The following is a 27,859-nucleotide window of genomic DNA, read 5'->3' on the forward strand; positions in this document are numbered from 1 at the left end:
ACTTGTTAACAGCAGAAAAATATACCGAGGAAATTCCTTTAATATAGCTCAACATTTGAACCAATTACATGCAACCTCTAGTAAGGTATTTCATTAATAAAATCCGATACTTTTTGGTGTATGAAGGGCTAAAAATAGTACTTTAAGACCTTCCCTGGAAAATAACTGAGTTGTGCTATTAATGACCAACGAAATGAGTAAAGAAATGTTGGCCAGATATACCAACCTAAAATCAATACTCTTTCAAATTTCACAGTATTGTAGCTATTATAAATGTTTACTGTCACTTTATTTCGAATTCGCTGATCACAAAACAAGAAACAATTTACTACAGTCGATGTTAATTTTTCGTTTAAGTACAAATAAAGTCGTATTTTGAATTGGGACAGTTGTAGGCTGGTTCTAATGATTTTAGGGTGGGGGGAAAATCCCGGAATCGCCTATAGAAAAGCCGGGACCCGGGATCGTATTAAACATATAGTAATCCCGAGAATTTACCACCTACTTTTGGTGTATTATTATTATGATCATCATTATTTGAATGTTTTTGTAGAGATTTCTGAATAAGTTTGATTTGTAGTAGTTATAAAAAAAATCTTTAAAAATAACGTATTTTTTCACAGACAAAGGCGTTAATTTAAGTTTGTTAATAAATAGCTCTAAATATATTTATATCCTAAGTTAAATTAATTTAATGTTCATTACATACAATAAAAACTTATAATAACTTTTAATCGCCTTTCATTACGACAATTATCAACACAAGGAACATCGCAATGCGATGCAACCAGGTTTTCAGTAAAATATTTCACAGAAGCTTCGTCATGCAGGGGCATTTGTTTTAAAGTGAACACCAGCCCGCCCACCCAAAATCACAAAACCCCGATGATATGAACAAGGACTCTTGATGAGAAAGCTTCTGTGAAAGTTTGTCAAAATAGTTTGTAGGAAGAGGTGTGCAAATAAGAATTTGTTCACTTTATATTCTATATATGGAACAAAAACAATATATTTCTATATAAGGGAAAAAAATAAATGGCCATAATTAGGTCAAACATTATCAAATCTCAACCCTGACAACATGCAGCAAGAGTTGATGACAAAGCTTCTGCGAGAGTTTTGTCAAAATCCCTAGAGAATTGTAGGAGTTGCGCACAGAATTGCGCAGAGAAGAAGTGTTCACTATATAGAAAATCTATATTCTGTATAAGGAAAAAAAACAAAGGGCCATAATTAGGTAAAAAATTATCTAATCACAAAACCCCGACAATATGTGCTATGGCACTTGATGACAAAGATTCTGTGAAAGTTTGGTCAAAATCCGTTGAGAAATGTAGGAGAAGTTGCGCACTGTAGAAATTGTTCACTATTATATTCTGTATAAGGAAAATATACACAAAGGGCCATAATTCGGTAAAATATTATCCAATCACAAAACCCCGACAATATGTGTCAGGCACTTGATAACAAAGCTTCTAAGAAAGTTTGGTCAAAATCCGTTGAGAAATGTAGGAGGAGTTGCGCACAGAAGAAATTGTTCACTATAATATTCTCTATAATGAAAAAGAAACAAAGGGCCATAATTAGGTCCAATATATACCAATTGCAAAACCCTGACAATATGTGTCAGGGCACTTGATGACAAAGCTTCTGAGAAAGTTTGGTCAAAATCCGTTGAGAAATGTAGGAGGAGTTGCGCACAGAAGAAATTGTTCACTATATATTCTATATAAAGAAAAAAAAAACAAAGGGCCATAATTAGGTCAAATATTATCTAATCGCAAAACCCCGACAATATGCGCCAGGGCACTTGATGACAAAGCTTCTGTGAAAGTTTGGTCAAAATCCGTTGAGAAATGTAGGAGGAGTTGCGCACAGAAGAAATTGTTCACTATATATTCTATATATGGAAAAAAAACAAAGGGCCATAATTAAATCAAATATTATCTAATCGCAAAACCCCGACAATATGCGCCAGGGCACTTGATGACAAAGCTTCTGTGAAAGTTTGGTCAAAATCCGTTGAGAAATGTAGGAGGAGTTGCGCACAGAAGAAATTGTTTACGCACGCCCGACCGCCCGCCCGCCGACATACCTCAATCTAATAACCAGTTTTTTCCTTCGGAAAACCTGGTTAACAAATATAGTTTATTAGTTTTCCCTCTATATCTAATACGATCCCGGATCCCGGGATTTTCTCCCCACCTGATTTTAGGCTGAATATGAGATTCATTAAGCAAAAATGGATGCCCCCAGCAATCAACACTGTGGAGAAGTCTGATGACCTCTCAGATAATACAAGAGTACAAAAAACGGGGGTCTAAATATGATTGACAGTCCTATATTTCCAACTCTATGAAATCGAACTTGATAAAATGAATAATAAACGGTTAATATAACGGAGAGTGGAAAGAAATAATAAAGAAAAATATAAACCATTTAGGTGGAATATCTTTATTTAAATGGAATATAAACACAAAAGATATATTGAAATTTAAGGTATTATCACCATAATGGGCACTATAAGGAATTAAAAAATTGACCTCATAGGTCAGATATATACTATAAAGTACACCTGTATGCAAAATTTAAACAAAGTTTACCATACGGAAATCAAGTTATGGCCACTTTTCTGAACTCAAGGATGTTATGAGGGCCCTTTTTTAGAAATGAGGAACCTTTAAATAATCTGCAATAACATTCTAATGAAAAATGTTTTCCCATTAATTTTTGGTAAGAAACAAATAGTACCATTTAGCTAACAATCCACATAAGCAAAATTATGGTTTCTACTTAAAATTTATGAAACCTGTATAAAATGTTACCCTACCCCACCCATTTTTACCACGTGTCTGACCATTTTCCTACTTAGGGAGCCTAATTTAAAAAATCCTTCAAATTTACCCAAATGAGTGCCTGTTGTCAAAGTTTCCCTAAATTTTTAAAGAAGTATATTGGTTGATCTAGTAAAACATGAAATACTTTATTTTATTACACTTTGAAAATATCAGGTACCATATTTATTGCTAGATTTAGCATAATTTAGCCAATAAATATCTATATAAATTAAAAAAATCAAAATTAAACACTTTTTTCTTTCCAAATGGGACATGAGAGATACATAAATAATGTTAAAAGAAAAATAGAAAGAACGAAAAAGTTGACCCTTCTGGGGATTGAACCCATGGCCCTCATTTTCATTGTAGTTAACAGTAGTGCATGAGGATGGTAATACCTTAAAGTTGAAAATAAATTTATACATGAAGAATTAGTAGCTTGGAGTGAAGCCTGCAAAATATAACAGAACAAATACTTTGTGACAAACTTCAAATATAAAAAAATAGCAACAGTTTTTTTTTATATATCGTGTAAAAGACATCTACATGTATAATATCAACACACAAAAGTTTAAAACTTTTAGTCAATTAAAAACTGAGTACAACATTCCTAATACTGAGTTTTTGAATTACTATAGGCTGTTAAAAGCTAACAGAGAAGGTAACGCAGCAACAAATTTAACAATTTATAATTAAAGAAAAACAATTATTTACAAAAATATGAAAGTAAAGTTTAACTCACAATTATCGACAAATCTAATTTAACAAATTTCTTAAAGTTTAACTCACAGTTCAAATTCAATTGTCCATAACTAAAATTTAGTCAATGTCCAATGTCAACAGCAGAATATCATAATATATCCAAAACACTTCCAACACAGAATTACAGAATCTAAACTAATATATAGAGGTCAGTGTAAGATCGGAATATATTTCACCAAGATATATTTCACGAGTGAGGCAGACACGAGTGAAATATGAACTTTTGGTGTTCACAATTGAAATATATTTCAATCTTACATTAAACTAAACAAATTTTACTTTTTATTATATGCAAAGAAACGTTAAAAAAGACATTTAACCTAGTACTTAATGAAAAGGGCGCCAAATAATAATATGCAACGTCATTTACGACGTCACGTCATTAAGTTGGTCTCCAGTACTGTGCAGGCTGGTATTTCACTGAAACAACCGACCGGGCTCAAATATTCAAAACAGTGATATTATCAAATTGATAATTTCACTGTTTAAAACAGTGAAATTATTAGTTTTTATTTCACTGATATATTTCTATAAACCACCGAAAAGCATGTAATAAAATCCTATGTTAGCTTCACGATATTATAAGTAAAATAGCACAAAATCAGTTCATTAACATCACACAAAAACACAAATTAGCAGACACACCTTGAAGTACAAACATTCATCATATATAAACTATTAATGAACAATCTAGAATACTAAACTACTTAGAGAAAGAATATTCCAGAATGAACATGAAAAAGAAATTATTTAAACATTAGATAAACAAAATTATTGAAAATGATAGTGGCAACAGTTGGTATCGAACCCACGACCTCGAGATTATCAATCCTGCACTCTACCTACTGAGCTATTCAGAAAATATTAAGTAAACATAATATGAATATATAGTGTCATTAAAATAAAATGGCATTTAAAAAACAAGAGAGCCATGATGGCCCTAGATCGCTCACCTGTATATAGGCCCCCGGAGCGGGACCAGTTTAAACCCCAGGGCTTTTATTTGAACAAACTTGGAAGACACCAATTAGAAGATGTTTCATGATGTTAAGATTTTACTACACACATAAAATGAAAAACAATGATCTCGCCCCCTTTCTTTCCTCCCCCCCCCAGCAGGGCCAATTTTAACCCAAGGGCTTTTATTTGAACAAACTTGGTAGACACCCATTAGAACATGCTTCATGCTAAAAATCTAAGCTCTAGCTCTTTTGGTTTTTTAAAAGGAGATTTTTTATTGTACACATATAGTTAAAAACAATGACACCCCTGGGGCAGGGCCAGTTTTGACCCCTTTTATTTGAACAATCTTTGTAAACACTTACTAGAAGATGTTTCATGCTTAATATCTAAACTCTAGCTATTCGGGTTTTTTCGAAGAAGATTTTTAAGTTTTTGCTATACATATATATAAGGAAAATCAATGTTCCCCTTGGGAGGGGCCAATTTTGACCCCAGGGCTCTTATTTGAACAAACTTGGTAGACATCCATTAGAACTTGTTTCATGCTAAATATCTTAGCTCTAGCTTTTGGGCTCTTTAAAAGAAGATTTTTTAAGTTTTTACTATATTCATATAGGGAAAATCATCGACCCCCTGGGGCGGGGCAATTTTGACCCCAGGGCTTTTATTTGAACAAACTTGGTAGTCACCCATTAGAACCTGTTTCATGCTAAATATCTTAGCTCTAGCTCTTTGAGTTCTTTTAAAGAAGATTTTTTAAGTTTTTACTATATGCATATAGGGAAAATCAATGACCCCCTGGGGCGGGGCCAATTTTGACCCCAGGGCTTTTATTTGAACAAACTTGGTAGACACTCATTAGAAGATGTTTCATGCTTAATATCTTAGCTCTAGCTTGTTGGGTTCTTTAAAAGAAGATTTTTTAAGTTTTTTCTTTTGGTTGCCATGGCAACCAGAGTTCTGCATGGAATTAAATTCTTTGAACAATTTTCAAAGGAACATTCCTGTGAAGTTTGGATAAAATTGGCTTAGCGGTATATGAGGAGATGTCATTTAAAGTAAAAGTTTACGGACAGACGACGGACTGACGCCGTATGGATGAACGCCGGACGAAAAGCGATCACAAAAGCTCACCCTGTCACTTTGTGACAGGTGAGCTAAAAAAGGGGGCATTTTTTCATCAACCGTTACTGTTATAAGGAATGAAGCTTCCCATGCATATTTTGGACACTATTCTACTCCAAATAGACATATTCAGTAAGAATTCTATGGATTTTAAATAAAAAAAAAATTACTCACAGATGAGCTACAGAGCTAGTATATCTTGAATTAAGCTGTGTTTCTCATACAGTGCGTTTCTCTTATTACAGGTTGATAATCAAATTAACAAATTACGATTCATTCCAAAAACTAGCTAGAGGCATCGGATTATGTCCACTTATTTCAAAAGTATAGGTATGTATATGTTAGATCGTCTCTATATGTAAATATTTCTAGAAGATGATGTTTGTTTTATATATTACATAATATTATGATTGGAGACAGTGTGTAAGAACATACACTACTACATTTTATGGTTATACATATAGTGTCAAGATATATATTTTAAATTATTCAGTTTTGAATTTTACTCTCAATTTTTGCCTAAGAACCCAAGCTTGCATCACTTTTTCAAGGGTGTCGCACTTTTCAAATTCTTTATCCTTTCTGTATGTCTGTTTTTCAATGTCCACAGTGTCTACTTCTACGTTTTCTGAAATTCAAAGTGTATTCAACCAATTACATATGAAAAACAGATATACATAATTGAGTCGCGTCACGACAAAACCAACAGCCACGCAGTCTGATCAGGATCCATGCTGTTAGCTACCAGTTTCTCTACTTGTAATAGGGTTGGTAAGTGAACAGCATGATTCCTGATCAGACTGCGCAGATGCACAGGCTGGTCTGGATCCATAATGGTCGCAAACACACTATGTTGGTTTTGTCGTGACGCGGCTAATATTATTCAGCAGGAGTTCAAATCTAGATGGAAAGAAGACATGATATATTTAATTATTCAAAAGACAACTGAAATTACTGAGCATATTGTGAAAATTAAGAAAACTGTTAAAATATCTATCAAATGACAAATTTCAAAGGCATCAGTGTCTAGTTTTAAAGGCGCAGATTAGTCTTGCTTAAACTGTTTCCTTTTAAAAATGTGGTATTCGTCCCAAACTCATAATTTTTCACAGTAGCATTCCTAAAACCTGATGAAGATCAGAACTAATACAGACATACCAAAAAGAAGCTTAGGCAGGCTGTGATCGTCACTTAAAGCAGCACACCTCCAGATTCATGCTAATTTCATGAAAATTTTGAAAACATATTTGAATGGGTAATGTTGTGAAGTAGCCAAAAGGAAGCAATTTACACATTATCAATGGCTCTTACAAACCACGTAAATTACCGAAAACATAAATAGCCTTTCAGCATCAGTTACGCAGTAGAAATATATTGATGCTTAATGACCAAGGAACATTGCAATGCGATGCAACCAGGTTTTCAGCAAAATATTTCACAGAAGCTTTGTCATGAAGGGGCATTTGTTTTTAATTGAACTTTTAGGAGGAATTATGGCTTTTTTAATATTCCTCAAACAAAAATGATTGAGAAATTTTATGTTGTCTATTCGCCTTTTTTTCCAAAATGTTTTAGAAAGGTAAACAGTACTTTATTTTTGCTTAATTTTTGCATTTTTGCGTCTCTTGTCATTTTCTTTTGTCAACAATATTGGCGTGTGGTGTTTTGTGCGATATCAAGAAAAGTATGTTCACAATTTTAAAAAAATACTTGAATGATGTCTTGGAAGAAACATGGGAATTTAGTGAGCGCCAGGGCACTTGATGACAAAGCTTCTGTGAAAGTTTGGTCAAAATCCATTGAGAAATGTAGGAGAAGTTGCGCACTGTAGAAATTGTTCACTATATATTCTGTATAAGGAAAAAATATACAAAGGGCCATAATTCGGTCAAATATTATCCAATCACAAAACCCCGACAATATGTGCCAGGCACTTGATAACAAAGCTTATATTCTATATATATATATATACTTGATGACAAAGCTTCTGTGAAAGTTTGGTCAAAATCCGTTGAGAAATGTAGGAGGAGTTGCGCACAGAAGAAATTGTTTACGCCCGCCCGCCCGCCGACATACCTCAATCTAATAACCAGTTTTTTCCTTCGGAAAACCTGGTTAAAAATCAGTCAGTAATCGCCATATGTTAAATATTACTTGAATCTTGACACTTTTAACTTTTCCTTACATCTTGGTACATTTTTCTCAAGTTTGATTTTATTGAAATATTTTGACTCATCTGGAGGTATGTAGCTTTAAAGAACTATTTCCTTCTAGTGGAATTCTATGTTGTTAGAAGAATGCTTTACTTAAGAAATGATATCAGTTTCAGTGGTGTTGGTCAGATATTTAACACATATTTTGAGTTTTGATGTGCTGGAATTGATCACATCTATAGGCCGTATCATTGTTGTCTCAAGGCTTTGGAAACTGTCTTATCGGAGGGGGAAAAAACAACCGCATATACATGCTGTCTCTAACCAGTGTTTATTACCAGTTGAACACTTGTTTTTTCTTCTTTGTGTAAAGTGCCAAAATCACGAGGAGTGTCTGAATTCTCAATAAATTAGTTTACATATCTTATTCTCAACTCTGTTACTTAAAGAGAATTATAAATATATATCTCTGCACTACTGTATGATTTGTGACGCGTTGGACGAAGGATCTATGCAATTGGGAATCAAGTATAATGCCTAACACACAAACTACATGCATCTAAGGTTAAAAAGTGTTAATTCAAAATTTTACTGATAATCTGATATCAATAAACTCATTTCAGTCGTCAAATAAATCACATTGCAACATAATGTTACAATAGCTTAGCATTATAAATAAATTCATGTGTAACACTTTATTGCAACATGAAATATCTTTTATCTTTTATTATTATTTTTTATGTTATATGGTGTAATCAGTAACTTACTGCCAAAAGCTTTAACCAACTGTTCTTTCAAGTTTGTAATTTCCTGTAAATAGCCAATAGGTAAATCCTTTATTGTATCTTTGCCATCTGTAAAATCAATAAGTACTTCTTCGTCTGTGTGAAATGCAAAGTTGCTGTTTATATTGATACGGTTGTTATATATTTGGGGACTTTTTTCATTGGCCTCTTTTAAATGATCAGACAGATACTTATGCAAATTTGAATATGTTATAAAATCTGTAGTCATTTGCCAGTATTCCCGGCAAGGCCTACAGTTGCCGGGACATGGTGATTTTTCTGACCTTGCTTTCAATCCTCGAATAAACCACTTTGTAAAGGTACTTATATTTGTCATAGATGCCCTCTCACTAGTTTCACATGCATTTATCTGAATAAATTTCCTCTCACTGTTATTAAACTGTACCTTTGGCGGAAAGCATTGATCCAAAACTAAAACCAGTTTTTCAATATTTTCTAATCGAGCTAACTCATTCTGAAAATCAAGCAATGAAACACTATCTGTTTCTGACCCAAGATGAAAACTATTTTCAGTTTTTCCACCATGACATGAAAAATAAATAAACAATGTGTCAAGGTCCCTTCTCTTGCTGAAATATTCAATGTGAGCTTTGACTTTAGGCCAAAGATTCCCTCCTTCTGTTTCTCTATCTGGTTGTTTTTTGGATTCGTCACCAAGGTTTTCTTCTTCCATTTCTCTACATGTCTTTCCTTTCATGTTGGCGTTGTTGGGTACATCAGGTACTACAGTGCGAATATCCTCTTTACTGTAAGTATAAAATGGGACGTTTCTGATATTTTTATACTTGCATTCTTTAGATAATTAATAGATCAACTAAACCCCTGCAACTACTCTTTTAAGTGTATACAAGGTTTAATAAGTATTGCATCTTCAGATAATACCCTGTTACATGGTTAGAGTGAAATTATACTGTGTGAACAATGATGGCCCTGAAGTCGCTTACCTGTATATAGGCCCCCGGAGCTGGGCCAGTTTTAACCCCGGGGCTTTTATTTGAACAAACTTGGTAGACACCCATTAGAAGATGTTTCATGCTAAACATCTAAGGTCTAGCTCGTTGTTTTTTTTTAAAAGAAGATTTTTTAAAGTTTTTTCTTAACACATATAGTTAAAAACAATGACACACCTGGGGCAGGTCCAGTTTTGACCCCAGGGCTTTTATTTGAACACTCTTTGTAGACACTTACTAGAAAATGTTTCATGCTTAATATCTAAACTCTAGCTATTCGGGTTTTTTCAAAGAAGATTTTTAAGTTTTTGCTATACACATATAAGGAAAATCAATGTCCCCGGGGTGGGGCCAATTTTGACCCCAGGGCTTTTATTTGAACAAACTTTGTAGACACTCACTAGAAGATGCTTCGTGCTTAATATCTAAACTCTAGCTATTTGAGTTTTTTAAAAGAGAATTTTTAAAGTTTTGCTATACACATATAAGGGAAATGAATGACCCCCGGGGCAGGGCCAATTTTGACCCCAGGGCTTTTATTTGAACAAACTTTGTAGACACTCACTAGAAGGTGTTTCATGCTTAGTATATAAACTCTAGCTATTTGGTTTTTTTCCAAAGAAGAATTTTTAAGTTTTTGCTATACACATATAAGGAAAATCAATGATCCCCAGGGCGGGGCCAATTTTGACCCCAGGGCTCTTATTTGAACAAACTTGGTAGACATCCGTTAGAACATGTTTCATGCTAAATATCTTAGCTCTAGCTCTTTGGGTTCTTTAAAAAAAGATTTTTTAAGTTTTTACTATATGCATATAGGGAAAATCAATGACCCCCTGGGGCGGGGCCAATTTTGACCAAAAGGGCTTTTTTTAAAACAAACTTGGTAGACACTCACTAGAAGATGTTTCATGCCAAAAATCTAAGCTCTAGCTCTTTGGGTTTTTTAGAAGAAGATATTTAAAGTTTTTTCCTTGAGTTCTGCATGGAATTAAATTCTTTGAACAATTTTCAAAGGTGACCACCAAAGGAACATTCCTGTGAAGTTTGGATGAAATTGGCTTAGTGGTTTATGAGGAGATGTCATTTAAAGTAAAAGTTTACGGACAACGGATGGACGGACGACGGACGGACACCGGACAATAAGCAATCACAAAAGCTCACCCTGTCACTTTGTGACAGGTAAGCTAAAAATAACAGAAACAAACCTGATTCCAATTATTCGTGGAGCTTTCGATGTTATCAGCTTCTCTATCTCTTTTATGTCCCGGGCCATTACTTTAGTATTTTCTTTGTTTTTTGTATCTGTTCCTGCGACAAGCAAAGCACCCCATCCACTTCCTTAAATCAAATATTAACGTATTTGAAGTGCTTTATAAACCAAGATCAACATATAATTTGTCAATATATTCACATTGTTTATCAGCATGGTAACAGTGTTACAAATAAAATAAATTTTAATTGTTTTAAGATAAAACTTCGTTATTTTGCTATTAAACTAAACAAGTCGAAAAGACATGTTAAATCGTTTGCATATGCAGTTGTTTCTGTCTTCCAAATCTGATCAAAATATCGGCAATAGCATAAAGAAGTCATTTTGGTTTAATGTAATAAGGGTTAAAATGCACTTGATCAAACTTTGTATTCACAAATTTTGCGATAATTTACCCAAATCATCAATTTCAACAAGTTCTAAGTCACACCACTTATTATCTCTAAAAATATTTTAAACACCTGCATAAATCTCACTTTCCAAACATTATTTTATTGGAATACCATTTTCAATTCAATTACATGAAAGTATTACTTTAAAGGTGCAATGATGATCACCGCCATATGAACATGTTTGCTGATGGAAATTAACTCTGAAGTATGCATAATCTTCATACATAACTGTTGGTAATAGCGTTAGCCAATTCTAAGGATGGACCAACTGACTATTCCCTTACAGTATGCACCCAACTTTTTAAGCTCTCTCTCAAATATCAGGATTTTCATCTGTAAATTCGAATCTGTGCCAGTTTTGTTCCAATCAAATACCTGAGTTTCAGCTGAGAAATTTTCTTAATAATCTATGATGCAAAGTTTCTCCTTTTTTAGTCACCTGGCTATTATCAATGATTAGTTAATATATTTACCGTTTCCTTATATAGACGGTATAAATATAACTTCAACAATCACCCATTTCAAGACAGAGCTGTATGGCGATGTGCCTAATTGTATATGCAATGTGAATGAGGTAATATTTAGTGTTTTTTCTTTTCATTGGTACCACCCGTTGACAGGTATCTCACTATATCTTTATCAAGTAACTTGCAAAGAAATATATTTTTGAATGGATCTAAAGTTGGTCAGACAATGCCATGTCTGGATTAAATGATTCCTATATTTTCAAATATATCTTTTCTTTAATATAGTTGTTTGGTATACAGACACTTGGAATATGGAGCTCCAAACGCCTTCAAATTTATTGCATATTAAATTTTGTCTAGTCCACCCGCTTAGTGAATCCAGGGGTATTTGGTTTGATCCTCATTGGATTTTAAGGCATTTAAATAATAAAGTTGTTTCATTTATTATATGTGCTTGGATTGACAAATACTCAATTCATTGGATTTTAAGGTGTTTAAAGCTGCACATGTCTGTGGTCTGGTAATTATTTTCAATTGTATGATCTTATATTACCAAACAGTACTTTACGTATCATTAAATTAGATGTATCTGGATCTGTCTCTTCATTGTTCAGGCATAAATATATATATGTAGCTAACAAAATAATTACCTATCACAGGTGTCAATTCTGTACCACAGTAACACGTTAAAGGATTTAGAAAACTGTTCTTTTCACATGCTATGCATGCTTTGATTAGTTGTGTACAATTACTGGAATTATGTTGTTTCATAGATGTTTCTTGTGCTGTAATAAGATAAATTCAGAGTCATACCACTTCTGATGCTAAACATAACTATCAGATATCCTTTAAGGAAATCAGCATTTACTGGTCAAAGTTTTAATAAATTAAGTACAAAGTCATCTAAGAATTATTTTCTCTATATGCACAAAATTAGTCATCAGTATTAATTCTGCCTTAAAAATTGTAATTCCATTGCCAAATGTTGATAAGCTACAGCAAATGATTCCTGAAAAATACTCTGACCGAAAAGCTGAGAAACAGAGACCATGTTCTGACGAATGAACTGAAGACAAAGTGACGATGCATCATTGCTAAAAAGTATACATTACAAGCTTGAGATCACCTATAGGGTTTATCATGCATACATGACACCTATCATTTGAAAGTTGTAGGATCTCTATTCCACCGAAGTCTTTCCAGATCTCCTGAAAAAATATAAGAAATGCAGCTTCTAAGCAAACGCTGTTGAAAATTTCAACACCAAATTATCATTTTTTACTTCCATTACAACTAAATTTACATTCCATTTTGATTAAGAAACATCAAAATCCATTATTTTTACATCAAACAGAAACAAAAAAGTCGAGAAGTTTATCAATTTTAAAGTTGATAACAATACATACTTGTAACTCTTCTACAACATTTTCTTTGAAATTTGAAACTGTCCAATTATTTTGTTGTAATAAACTGCTTGAAATTCGAACCAACTTTTCAACTATATCACTTGGCTTTGGCTCCCATATCTTTACCTGTAGGAAACATCAGAAATAACATTTTTAGCTAGAAATTTTTCATAATTAATAAATAAATAAAATATAAAATATATAAAAAATATATATACTGTAAATAGTGATACTGATGTTGCCGTTGTATTTAGAGCATTCTTGTCTGTACATTATTAGGATTATAGAACAAGACACCATTTCATTTATACAAAAAGCAAATAAAAAAAACCCAACAAAATAAAACACAATCATTCACTGGTGTATAGAAACTTATTGTTTTTGAAATAAATGACTAATAAAGTATCATTTTATTTCTCGTGGATGATATCCTCCAGTAATTTCTGATAAGATAAAAGACATCTTACATAAGCATAGTTTTGAATTTCATCTTCTGTCATATATTTCAAATATCTGTTACTAACGCCATCAGGTCCAAGACTGGTCAATAATTCTCTCATGACTGCAATTGAAAATACCAGAATGAGATATGATTTTGTTTCATTCAAACAATATTTATTATCAGTTCGAAGCTGTATTGTTTACAATGTTATTGTAATAATTTTAACAAGAGGGCCATGATGGCCCTAGATCGCTCACCTGACTTATCAAACTCATCCAAACAATTACCTAGACAAGCATTCTGACCAAGTCTTATGACAGGTGAGTCAAAAATGTGACCACTACAGTGTTATCAAGGATTATCCATAGTTGAGCAGTGCGACCTTGTTTTTTACCCAGATGACACATATTCAAACTTGACCTAGAAATCATCAAAACAAACTTTCAGACCAATTTCCAGGATACTTGGATCAAAACAGTAGTACCTAGAGTGTTAACAAGATTTTACTATTTTTAGCTCTGGTGAGCTAGTTTCACATGCGATTTCGAACTCATCCAAGCAATTACATAGACAAGCATCCTGACCAAGTTTGATGACAATTGAGTCGAAAATGTGACCACACGAATGTTAACAAGGTTTTTCCATATTTGGGCGGTGTGACCTAGTTTTTCATCCAAGATGACCAATGTTCGAACTTGACTTAGAAATCATCAAAACAAACTTTCAGACCAATTAACAGAATATTTGGATCACAACAGTAGCCACTAGAATGTTAACAAGATTTTTCTATTTTTAGCTCTTGTGACCTAGTTTTTCATCCGAGATGACCCATGTTTGATTTATTCCCAGCAATGACCTAGACAAGTTTCCTGACCAAGTGTGATGACAATTGAGTCAAAATTGTGACCACTAGAGTGTTAACAAGGTTTTTCTATTTTTAGCTCCTGTGACCTAGTTTTTCATCCGAGATGACCCATGTTCAAACTCATCCGAGCTATCACCTAGACAAGCACTTTGATACAGTTTGATGATGATTGATGCAAAAATGTGACCGCTAGAGTGTTAACAAGGTTTTTCTATTTTTAGCTCCGGTGACCTACTTTTTCATCCGAGATGACCCATGTTAGAACTCATCCGAGCCATCACCTAGACAAACATCCTGATCAAGTTTGATGATGATTGAGGCAAAATTGTGACCTCTAGAATATTAACGTGGTTTTTGTATTTTTAGATCTCGTGATCTAGTTTTTCATCCGAGATGACACATGTTCGAACTCATCCGAGCTTTCACCTAGACAAGCATCTTGACCAAGTTTGATGATGACTGATGCAAAAATGTGACCACTAGAGTGTAAACAACTTAATGTGAACGGACGACGGACGACGGACAATCATCGATCATAAAAGCTCACCCTGAGCATGCTCAGGTGAGCTAAAAATGCAAAATATTATACTATTTAAAGCAGCACACGTCAAGGTTACGCTTATTTCCATGAAAATTTGAAAATGTATTTAACAGTATAATATTGTAAAGTTACCAAAAGAATGCAATGTACACATTATCAATGGCACTTAAAACCCACGTAAATTACCATAAAGAGGTCAAAATATGCATAAATAGCCCTTACTGCGTAAGTAACGCAGTAGAAATATAGTTATAAATACTGGAAAATTGGTCATTAATCGCACATAACATATAAATTATTCCCAGAAGTTTGGATCTTTATACTTTTCCTAAAATCTTAGTACATTTTTCTCAGGTCTCATTTTATTGAAATATTTTTGCTCATCTGGAGGCGTGCAGCTTTAAAGTAATGTAAAAGAATATAACAACTAAATTTAAATATATATATATATATATATATATATATATATATATATATATATATATTATATATATATATATATATATATATATATATATATATATATATATATATATATATATATATATGCATAAATGCAAATTTGTTTTAAGTATTCAAAATTTAAAGTAATCAAAAAAAAAAATTTCCAATCTAAAAAATTTATTACGCTTATTTATAAGGCTTGTCTGGAACATGTTTTATTTTAATTATCAATATAAAAGGAAGTTAAAGATCTATATTGATACACGCCAAAGAACTTTGGTCTTGTCACATGAATACTTAAAGGTACATTTTGTACTCTAAATGCTTAAGTGTGCGTGGGTGTGTGTGTGTGCGTGATCTGTAACTGATAAAATTCAAAGAAACATACATTACAAATAATACTATACCACAGATTTAAAGGCACAAAACAATGTGCCCAAAAATTAATCAAAAATCAAAATGCTATGCTTATAATTTTCTTTTTTATTACCTCTCTTTAGATTTATGAATTCTATCTTCAGTTCATTATTTGTACAAAAAAGACAATTTTTCTTTTATAAAGCAAACAGAGTGAAGTACATGCTAAATATACATGCTCTGCATGTTGAAGGTTGTAGGAAAAGCCTTGTAAGACATGTTATATTTTAAATTTGTCTACATTTAATTGTGTGATACCTACCCCTCCACATCTACGAAATAGGTGCTATTTTTTAATATCATGAAAAAGCTAGGGTTTTTCTTAGGGAATTTTTCATGGCCAAAAAAACAAATTTCTGGGCATAAGGTGATACATGCCAAATAACAAATTACTGGGCATAAGGATACACTCATAAAAATATATTTTCCTATCTTTGTGACGCCTGGTTCAGGGCCAATATTGACCCCAGGAGTATATAACTTTTGTAGCTGAACAGGGTAATGCGTCATGCAAAGCATATAAGCTTTAACATAGAAATAAACTAGAACTATCACTAAATGTGATTAATACCCCCACAAAACTGCTTCAGAAATGAGGATGTTACTAGTAACAGAATACCTTGTAAAAGAATTGAAATATAGAGTTATGGTTGTGGGCAATTAAAGATAGTTGTGGTTCTTGTATGTTGCATTTCCTTTCAATGTGGTTGGCCATTGATGAAGATTTATTGAATTACTCTGTAATAAGTCCAGAAAGACAAGGAAAAGAAACAAAGGGCAATAACTCTATAAATACTGAAGATGGAGTTATAGTTCTTGTGTACTGCACTTCCTCTTATTGTGCTTGACCATTGTATGAAGTTGTTTTGAATTCCAACCAGTATGTTTTAAGTTATGCTCCGGACAAGGAAAAGTATCAAAGGGCAGTAACTCTTTATTTTGTCAAAATGGAGTTATGGCTCTTGTGCACTGCACTTCCTTTTAATGTCCTTGACAACTGTATGAAGTTGTATTGAATTTCAAACAGTAGTTTTCAAATTATGCTCTGGACAAGGAAAAGTAACAAAAGGCAGTAACTCTGTAATAAGTCAAGATGGAGTTATAGTTCTTGTGCACTGCACTTCCTCTCAATGTGCTTGACCATTGTATTAAGTTATAATGAATTCCATCAATTAGTCTCCAAGTTTGGTCCGGACAAAAGAAAGTAATAGAAAAGTAACAAAGGGCAAAAACTCTGTAATTACTTTAGATAGAGTTATGGTTCTTGTGCACTGCACTTTCCCTTATTGTGTTTGACAATTGTATGAAGTTGTTTTGAATTCCATCCAGTAGTTTTCAAGTTATGCCCCGGACAAGAAAAGTAACAAAGGGCAATTACTCTGTAATTACTTTAGATAGAGTTATGGTTCTTGTGCACTTCACTTCCCCTTGTTGTGTTTGACAATTGTATGAAGTTGTTTTAAATTCCAACCAGTAGTTTTCAAGTTATCCCCCGGACACAGAAAAGCAACAAAGGGCAATAACTCTGTAATTACTTTAGATAGAGTTATGGTTCTTGTGCACTGCACTTCCTCTTATTGTGCTTGACCATTGTATTAAGTTATAATGAATTCCTACAATTAGTCTTCAAGTTATGCTCCGGACAAAAGAAAGCAATGGAAAAGTAATAAAGGGCAATAACTCTGTAATTACTTTAGATAGAGTTATGGTTCTTGTGCACTGCACTTCCCCTTATTGTGTTTGACAATTGTATGAAGTTGTTTTGAATTCCATCTTGTAATTTTCAAGTTATGCCCGGACAAGGAAAATAAACAAAGGGCAATAACTCTGTAATTAGTCAAGATAGTGTTATGGTTCTTGTGCACTGCACTTCCTCTCAATGTGCTTGACCATTGTATGTAGTGATATTGAATTCCAACCATTAGTCTTCAAGTTATGGTCCGGACAAAAGAAAGGAATGGAAAAGTAACAAAGGGCAATAACTCTGTAATTAATTTAGATAGAGTTATGGTTCTTGTGCACTGCACTTCCCCTTATTGTGTTTGACAATTGTATGAAGTTGTTTTGAATTACAACCAGTAGTTTTCAAGTTATGCCCCGGACAAGGAAAAGTAACAAAGGGCAATAACTCTGTAATTAGTCAAGATAGAGTTATGGTTCTTGTGCACTGCACTTCCTCTCAATGTGCTTGATCATTGTGTGTAGTTATATTGAATTCCAATCATTAGTTTTCAAGTTATGCTCCGGACAAGGAAAATGCAATGGACGTCTGGACCGACCGACCGCCCGACCAACCGACCGACCGACCGACCACCGAGTGACTCCTATATACCCCCCCCCAAACTTCGTTTTTGGGGGTATAAAAAAGACTGCCCACTATAAAGCCAAACAGAGAAAGCAGTGTAAATCAACCATACACATTACAACAACTGTCGGTATTAAAGACATCTTTCTTCATGTCTAAAGTTTTGATAACTTGCGGTGGTGGTGTTGCTAGTTTTCACTGCGGATCAATTTTGCCAGGAAGTGAAACTTCTGTACATATCAAAGGGGATGGACAATGCCCGACTAACAGTCCATTACCCCGCCCTTCCTATTGAACTAACTTGATGCATTAATTGATAGATTGGGTAGGTTGGTAGTCTTTGCTTAAGGAGGGTCAAACCGCCCTTTTGGGCACTGAAAGTACTAACCCGGACATGTCAACAGTCAGGCCCTTATTCTGTATTAATATCAATAGTGGTAACCTATTTGATTCAATAGCAGGATACCACGTCATCACCCACCTGCTGAATGGTCCCACTAGAACCATTTTTTGTAGAAATACCATCGACTCAAAAGTAAAGTACAGTTTTATTGTAAAAAAATGTTAGAGTATGAAAATATAGTGTAGCGCACCAAATAATGAATACAGTCCTTGAGCATATTGTGAGAAAAGTTTATAGAATTATTGCCTGGTTTAGGCCTCAAAACAGGATAGATTTTATCTTTGAATGCTCCCACTCGGACTTTACCCACAACCTATTGAAAACCTTCTTCAAAATTGTTTAACATATACCAAAGCATAAACAAAGTATTGTTTACACATTTTTGAGATTGGTTACATTATTTTTATTCAAAAGTCAGTTTTTCTTATTTGCTTTATAAAAATGGAAAATGCTCCCACTTGAAGTACATGGAATACTCTTTTAGTACTATGTTCTTTAAACACATCTTTACAAAACATTCATTGTAAATTGTTTGTTTGTTTGTTTGTTTGTTTGTTTGTTTCATTTTACGCCTTTTTCCAACAGTATTTCAGTCATATAGGCGGGTAGTTTCCTAACCATCGTAAATTAATTTAAGCATAAATATTTATTGAAATATACCTTTTTCAATAGACACAAGTCCAATCTTTGATCTCCTATGTTTTGAGACTTTACATAGAATGTTTTTCAATTGCCCAAATGATAAATACATGTAGTTGTATATTGAAATATTAAAAAATTAAGTTACACCTATTAATTAAAACTCACCTAAAACACTGATTTTCTAATTTTTAATTACAGTTTAATCTGACCTAATGACCTATGCAAATCTTAAAATATTTGAAAACAAAACCTTCCATTAAAATTTAATGATACATTAGATAGTTTTACTCACTGACTCCAAAGGCAAAATAATCCCATGCCTCTTTGGCATGGCCCCCTTTTCCAATTTCAGGATGAGCATAAAAGTCTCTTCCACTAGCCTTTGATGTTGTATCGCTTGTTTCCCTTGCCAGTCCAAAGTCAATAAGTCTAGCATTGTAATTGTCATCTAGTACAATATTTCTAGATGCTATATCTTTATGTAGAACAGCTTCCCTGAAAAGATAGGTATCATCCAAAACGTCCGAGTGTGAATTGTATGTTACAACATAAATCAATTTCAAGCTGTTTTAAACAAGAAATGTCAAACAACACATATGCCCCCCCCCCCTTTCTAGCCTTTGACTCACATTATTGGTAATTTTGATAAAAAAAAACTTGCCATAACTGGGTACATGGAAGTGTTCAGTTATGAAAAAAGATAAATAATGACCTACTAGTTATAACCAATCAATATGTGAAATATAAAGAGCTTGACCTTTGATCTAGTAACCCCATTATGACTAATAAATATGTTAAATATAAAGACTTTGTGATAAACAAGTTTTCAAGGTAATAAGCAGAAACCATATTTACATTTAAGGCCCCTGTGACCTTGACCTTTGAACTAGTGATCTAAAAATCAATAAGGGTCATCTACTACATATGGCTATTCAATATGTGAAATATGAACTTTGTGATAAATAGTTTTCATGATAATGAGCAGAAATCATTCTGACATTTAAGGTACCTATGACCTTGAATTTTAACCTAGTTACCCAAAAATCAAGAGGGGTTATCTAATAGTTATGACCAATCAATATGTGAAATATGAAAACTTTGTGATAAATTGTTTTCAAGATAATGAGTGTAAACCATTCTGACATTAAAAAGACACCTGTGACCTTGACCTTTAACCAAGTTACAGCAAAATCAATAAGAGTCATCTAATAGTAATGACCAATCAATATTTTAAATATGAAGACTTTGTGATAAATTTTTTCAAGATAATAAGCAGAAACCATTCTGACATTAAAGATCCCAGTGACCTTGAGCTTTGAAGTAGTGACCAAAAAATCAATAGGGGTCATCTAATAGTTAAGACCATTCACTATGTGAAATATGAAGCCTTTGTGATAAATAATAAAGATAATGAGCAGAAAACAAACTTACATTCAAGGCCCCTGTGACCATAACCTTTTACCTAGTGACCCCAAAATCAATAAGGGTCACCTACTAGTTATGACCATCAGTTTGTGAAATATGAAAACTTTGTGATAAATAATGAATAAAGTAGGTGAGGAACACACGTACAACACCGGGTCATTTTTAAAAAGTTTTTATTGGCTACTAGTTTCGAGTAATACAATACTCTTCATCAGGCTTAAAAAATATCAAAATCTAACTACTGAAGTACTGTTATTTAGGGATACTTTTTTGTGTTTTGTTACTATAAATAGAAGTATTGTTGCTAATAATAGATATAGTTTTGGCACTGTTTCAACGAGCTTATCATTAAGTATATCATGTATAGTGTTTGAATAAAAAGGATCACAAGTTAATTATGCTTTGTTTAATAACCCATTAATCTGTCCAATGTTTATAATGAGTTTGTTTGTTTCACAAAACATACCATGCTCATCTTGGCAAACCATTACTGTACAAGACGGTGAGGAGGGTTCCTCAAAATTTGTAGTTTGAAGAATACCTGTGTTGTCCTTACTAATTTGAGATAAATAGTTTTCAAGATTATATTAAGCTGAAACTATTCTGACGTTTAAGGCCCCTGTGACCTTGACCTTTGACCTAATGACCCCAAGATCAATAGGATTTATCTACAAGTTATGACCAATCACTATGTGAAATATAATAATTTTGTCATAACAAGCTTTCAAGATAATGAGCTGAAACAATACTACCATTCAAGGCCACTATGACCTTGACCTTTGACCTAGTGACCCCAAAGTCAAAAGGGGTCATCTACTGGTTATGACCAATTAATATGTGAAATATGAAGACTTTGTAATAAGTAGTAGTCAATATAATGAGCGGAAAACATTCTAATATTTGAGGCCCCTGTGACCTTGACCTTGGACCTAGTGATCCCAAAATCTAAAGGGGCCATCTACTAGTTATGACCAATCAATATCTGAAATATGAAGACTTTGTGCTAAATAGCAACCAAGATAATTAGCAAAAACCATTCTAACATTTACGCCCCATGTGACTTTGACCTTTGACCCAAAAATCATTTGGGTCATCTACTAGTTATGACCAATTGGTATGCAAAATATGAAGACATTGTGATAAATAAAAACCAAGATAACGAGCGGAAACCATTTTGATATTTAAGGCCCTGCAACCTTGACCTTTGATCTAGTAACCCCAAAAATAAATAGGGGCCATTTAGTTATGACCAATCACTGTGTGAAATATGAAGACTTTATGATGAAAAGTTTTCAAGATAATCAGCAGAAACCATTTTGACATTAAAGGCCCCTGTGACCTTGACCTTTGATCTAGTGACCCCAAAATCAATAGGGGCCATCTACTAATTATGACTAATTACTGTGTGAAATATGAAGACTTTACGATGTCTAGTTTTCAAGATAATCAGTGGAAACCATTTTTACATTAAAGGCTCCTGTGACCTTGACCTTTGACCTAGTGACTCCAAAAACAATAGGAATGATTTTCTGGTTATGATCAATCACTGTGTGAAATATGAAGACTTTATGATGTCTAGTTTTCAAGATAATCAGTGGAAACTATTTTGACATTAAAGGCCCCTGTGACCTTGACCTTTGACCTAGTGACCCCAAAATCAATAGGGGTCATTTACTAGTTGTGAAATTGAAGACTTAATGATAAATAGTTTTTAAGATATCAGAGGAAACCATGTGGTGTACTGACGGACAGACCGACCAACCTACCGACATTAGCAAAACAATATACCCCCTCTTCTTCGAAGTGAGGCATAAAAAATCAACTTCATTAAGTGATTACAAAAGTATATCTATTTTTAAAATTTGCTTACAATACAATTTATAATAAAAATACAATAGTTGTACAAAATAACTAACAAACCATAAGGTAACCAAAAAGCCCCCATGCATATATAAGTTCCTAGAGGAACTAAATCTTATACAGCTCTTTCAAACTAACATGGAATGAAAAATTTTAATTGGTAAAAATATATATATTTACACTGATGTGTGAATTTGTATTACATTTCCATTGCACATTGGATTTTATTAATCTTAAATATATTTTACACATTACCTGACTTTTGATACTTCAGTATGAATGTACTGGATTGCTAATGCTATATGAAGTAGAATTTTTGTTCTTTTCTCCATGTTAAGATCTTCACTGTTGCATTGAATGACACCATGAAGGTCCCCTTTATTGCCTCGTGGAGAAACAAACCATACTTCTGGTTTCCTTAAAAATATTAAAAATCAAGCTTCAAAAGAAATTGTTCAAACCAAATAATGTTCCCATATGTGTCTGTTTGTCTGAGAGAATTGAAATCAGGGAACTACTACCAAAGGCCTCTAAATACAATTATAATTTATAAAATATAAATGATGCTTTAGAACAATAGTATAAAGCATATTGCAAGATTTACAGTACATGACAAGAGGGCCATTGTGGTTCTGTATCACTCAACTGAAAATGTCACAATTCAATACAGAAGTAAGTAATAAGGGTGTGTAATTCTTTACCTGAATTGTATATTTAATAAAATATTTGTAGAGGTTTTCTAGGAAATGACATTGAGTACCAAATATTAAAATGTGTTAAGCTATTAACCCATTACGCGATATACACGCTGTTAATACCTTTTTGACCCCCCCCTTTTTGTTGTCTCAAATGGTGAAAAAAATGCCTTATTTAGGCCCCCAACACTTGTTTTTGTTTGAGAAATGTTGTTAAAAAAAGTGCCAACTTTTTCGGCGCGGCCAGTTACCAGAACCATATTTTTTATCTATTGCTTTTTGGCAATAAGTTGTTAGTGTTTTGTATGGAAGTCAAAATACTACTTTGGTTTCATTTTGCTAATTTTATGACAAATTAATTCATATTTATCGCTAATTGCTCAGGTAATATTTTAATATCCAACATTTTTGTAAACTATCATTTAAACATTAGTTTTATGTTTACCCTTTCTAAAGAAGTAAATATTTATTTGTTTCTGAGGCACAATGTGCTTTTAAAAAATGAAATACATCTATAAGATAATTGTTGCGTTATTTAACGATAGTATTAAAAGAAGTGTCTACCCTTCTGGACGATCAACAACAGCCAACAGTGGAAGAATAAATGGATGCATTATTCTGGATGCCATCATTTCCTGGAAATAAAATATAAAGTAAGTTTAATGTCTCAATTATTGTGTTACTGACATTAAAAGCCCATTCATATTCATAAACATTCATGGCAGATCAAGTTGTATGTGTCGACTTCACCTGTACAAAGATTTACTGGCTTTAATAAGCTAAGCCATCACTTAACAGTCAATAAGATTCAAACAAATACAGTGAAGGCTTCTTGTTTTGAGTCATCCCAGAGTACAACTCGAGGCAAATTACCATGATAGCTTAATCTTTTTCCTTAATATTTATCAATCTTGACAAATGTTGTAACTACATGTAACTGTTTAAATAAACAGTTAAAAAACTAAGATGAGCGTTAACAATATTCGAAATATCTAGTAACAAGAGGGCCATAATGGCCCTGAAGTCGCTCACCTTTTTAAAGGCCCCCAGGGCGGGTCCAGTTTAAACTCCCGTGCTTTTATTTAAACAAACTTGGTAGACACCCATTAAAAGATGTTTCATGCTAAACATCTAAGGTCTTGCTCGTTGGGTTTTTTAAAAGAAGATTTTATAAGTTTTTTCTTTACACCTATAGTTAAAAACAATGACACACCTGGGGAAGGGCCAGTTTTGACCCCAGGGCTTTTATTTGAACAATCTTTGTAGACACTTTCTAGAAGATGTTTCATGCTTAGTATCTAAACTCTAGCTATTTGTTTTTTTTTCTCAAAGAAGATTTTTAAAGTTTTTGCTATACACATATTAGGAAAATCAATGCCCCCCAATTTTGACCCCATAGCTCTTTTTTTGAACAAACTTGGTAGACATTCATTAGAACATGCTTCATGCTAAATATCTTAGCTTTAGCTACTTGGGTTCTTTAAAAGAAGATTTTTTAATTTTTTACTATATGCATATAGCGAAAAAAATACCCCCCTGGGGCGGGGCCAATTTTGACCCCAGGGCTTTTATTTGAACAAACTTGGTAAACGGGGCCAATTTTGACCCCAGGGCTCTTATTTGAACAAACTTGGCAGACATCCATTAGAACATGTTTCATGCTTAATATCTTAGCTCTAACTCTTTGGGTTCTTTAAAAGAACATTTTTCTAGTTTTCTACTATATGCATATAGGGGAAATCAATAACCCCCTGGGCCGGGGCCAATTTTGACCCCAGGGCTTTTATTTGAACAAACTTGGTAGACACCCATTTAAAGATGTTTCATGCTAAATATCTTAGCTCTAGCTCTTTGGGTTCTTTAAAAGAAGATTTTTTTAATTTTTTACTATATGCATATAGGGAAAATCAATGACCCCCTGGGGCGGGGCCAATTTTGACCAAAAGAGCTTTTATTTGAACAAACTTGGTAGACACTTACTAGAAGATGTTTCATGTCAAATATCTAAGCTCTAGCTCTTTGGGTTTTTTAGAAAAAGATATTTAAAGTTTTTTCTTTTGGTTGCCATGGCAACCAGAGTTCTGCATGGAATTAAATTCTTTAAACAATTTTCAAAGGTGACCAACAAAGGAACATTCCTGTGAAGTTTGGATGAAATTGGCTTAATGGTTTATGAGGAGATGTCATTTAAAGTAAAAGTTTACGGACGATGGGAGGACGCTGGACGAAAAGCGATCACAAAAGCTCACCCTGTCACTTTGTGACAGGTGAGCTAAAAAGCAGCAAAACTTCCTGCTTTTGAAAATGTTAATCATACTTTTAAACAAATGTACTAAATATTAAAATAAAGCCTCACTCTAATTATTGATTGGTTTTTTCCTTCTCCACCTAAAGGTATCTTTTTAATAACAATATGCATTCCAAAACCCTCCGAAGGGTTCTCACCTGAAATTTAAAGGATAATCTGTTGTCTGTAAATGTTTAACAAAAGAGGGCTATGTAATTAGTGCCCAACTGAAATCACCAATGCTTGACTGATATGTAGATTATAAGATATATTTAAAGATCCTGTAACACACTTTTTTATACAGTTTTATATCATAAAACATGATGCTCAAATTAAGATTTATCGATTTTGTAAGTTCCGAAAAGCATTATTTTTAAAGATATTACCGAATTTAACATGTAAATAAAGGGATGCAATAAAAATCTATTTTCTACATTGTTCTATAAAGACTTAGTCAAATATTTCAATAAGAAATGAATGCATATATTTTAATGATTACATATAATATATTGTACAAATATTTGCAGTACATATTTTACATATTCTTCTATGTTTGAACATATATATAATTTCACTCAAGTGTGGTATACAACCTCAATTACAACTTACAGGATAAACAAATTGCCAATGAAAATTGATCTACATCAATGATTCTATTTTGACAAACTTGTGAGCGCTAAAATTTCGAGACAAAAAACTTTTCAATTCAAACAAGAGAGTTACAGTTCGATGTAATTTATACATACAATTAATATGCAATATAGTTTACGTACTTTTAAAAACTTTTCCAAATGAACCTTGCCCAATAGGAATGGTGTTGTTCTCCCTCAAGTCATCAATGTCTGCTTGTTCAAGTTTGATCAAACGGCCATCAAAAATACATGTATTTTTAGGAGGAATATATGCTTTTAATTTCTTGCGTTCAGTCAGAGAGCCCATTTGCCTTTCATTTGCACTTGACTTAATGCCCACTGCTCTAAACTGACCTTTATTTAGACTTCCATAGTTTTCCTGCACACCTTGCATAGTCTGCAGACAACTTTCAATTTCTCCTGTGTTATTATTGAAAATACAATAATTGAAAATCTTATTTAGATCAATCATTGGGGCTCTTAATATGGGATATAATGAAAAAGATAATTCAGAAATTTGGATACTTATAATTAAATTGAAATTCAGAATAAATCAAATCTGTCCATTATAATTAATATCATGTTACCGGTATGACAATTAAAGCTATTTAATACATTTCATGAAACTTACATGTAATAAAACTAGAACTCCGCGAGTCGGATGTGTCGCCTTGTGAACAATATAGTTTAGGAGAAATGGCCAGGACAAAAATGAAATATGAAAACTAACAAAGGGCAATAACTCAAAAAAAAATAAGTGCAGAGCAGCAGTTTCTGTGCACCGCACTTCTTATCAATAAGATCTATCAATTTATGAAGTTTCAAGTCCATATCTTTTATAATTTATGAGAATAAGCCTAGATAAAAATAAAGTATGAAAATTAATAAAGGGTAATAACTCACAAATAAGAAGTGCAGAGTACTGGTTCTTGAACACTGCACTTTATCTAAATGAGATCTATCATCCTATGAAGTTTCATGTCTATAGCTTTCATACTTGAGGAGAAATGACTAGGACAAAAATAAAGTAAGAAAATCAACAAAGGGTAATAACTCAAAAAATAAGAAAAGTTCTTATGCACTGCACTTCTTCTTAATGAGATATATCATCCTATGAAGTTTCAAGTCCATAGCTTTTATACTTTCGGAGAATGGCCCGGGCAAAAATTAAGTATGAAAATTAACATAGGGTCAAAACTCAAAAAATAAGAAATGCAGAGTACCGATTCTTGTGCACTGCATGTCTTCGTAATAAGATCTATCATCCTATGAAGTTTCAAGTCCATAGCTTTTTTAGTTGAAGAGAAATGACCAGGACAAAATTAAAGTACGAAAATTAACAAAGGGCAATATCTCAAAAAAATAAGAAATGCAGAGTACCTGTTATTGTGCACTGCACTTCTTCTTAATGAGATCTATCATCCTATGAAGTTTCAAGTCCATGGCTTTTATACATAAGGAGAAATGGCCCGGACAAAAATAAAGTATGAAAATTAACAAAGGGCAATAACTAAAAAATTAGGAAGTGCAGAGTACCGGTTCTTATGCACTGCACCTCTTCTTAATGAGATCTATCATTCTATAAAGTTTCAAGTCCATAGCTTTTTTAGTTGAAGAGAAATGGTCCGGACAAAAATAAAGTATGAAAATTAACAAAGGGCAATAACTCAAAATTTAAAAACTGCAGAGTACCGGTCCTTGTGCACTGCACTTCGGGTTATTAAAAGAATCATGCATACCAAGTTTGAAGTCAATCAGACTTATAGT

At 33.1% G+C, this 27,859-nt stretch overlaps 1 protein-coding gene across 1 annotated transcript in view; it reads right to left on the reverse strand.

Moving 5' to 3' along the window:
* Positions 1 to 2,438: 2,438 nt before the first annotated feature.
* The window catches only part of LOC132754337 (uncharacterized), a 33,592-nt gene continuing 8,171 nt past the window's right edge, over positions 2,439 to 27,859 (reverse strand). Inside the window, exons 5-16 of the mRNA XM_060744957.1 lie at positions 26,234 to 26,512; positions 25,530 to 25,618; positions 23,738 to 23,808; positions 22,734 to 22,895; positions 19,486 to 19,688; positions 13,602 to 13,696; positions 13,135 to 13,260; positions 12,855 to 12,936; positions 12,379 to 12,513; positions 10,805 to 10,937; positions 8,608 to 9,392; positions 2,439 to 6,315 (exon numbers count right to left, since the gene is read on the reverse strand). Of these exons, the coding sequence (XP_060600940.1) occupies positions 6,173 to 6,315; positions 8,608 to 9,392; positions 10,805 to 10,937; positions 12,379 to 12,513; positions 12,855 to 12,936; positions 13,135 to 13,260; positions 13,602 to 13,696; positions 19,486 to 19,688; positions 22,734 to 22,895; positions 23,738 to 23,808; positions 25,530 to 25,618; positions 26,234 to 26,512 (2,303 nt within the window). The 3' untranslated portion in view covers positions 2,439 to 6,172. The remainder of the gene's footprint in view (positions 6,316 to 8,607; positions 9,393 to 10,804; positions 10,938 to 12,378; positions 12,514 to 12,854; positions 12,937 to 13,134; positions 13,261 to 13,601; positions 13,697 to 19,485; positions 19,689 to 22,733; positions 22,896 to 23,737; positions 23,809 to 25,529; positions 25,619 to 26,233; positions 26,513 to 27,859) is intronic.

The sequence above is a fragment of the Ruditapes philippinarum genome, unplaced genomic scaffold, assembly GCF_026571515.1.
Source record: "Ruditapes philippinarum isolate M1 unplaced genomic scaffold, ASM2657151v2 ctg5107_1_1_1_1, whole genome shotgun sequence".
NCBI classification, from domain to species: domain Eukaryota; kingdom Metazoa; phylum Mollusca; class Bivalvia; order Venerida; family Veneridae; genus Ruditapes; species Ruditapes philippinarum.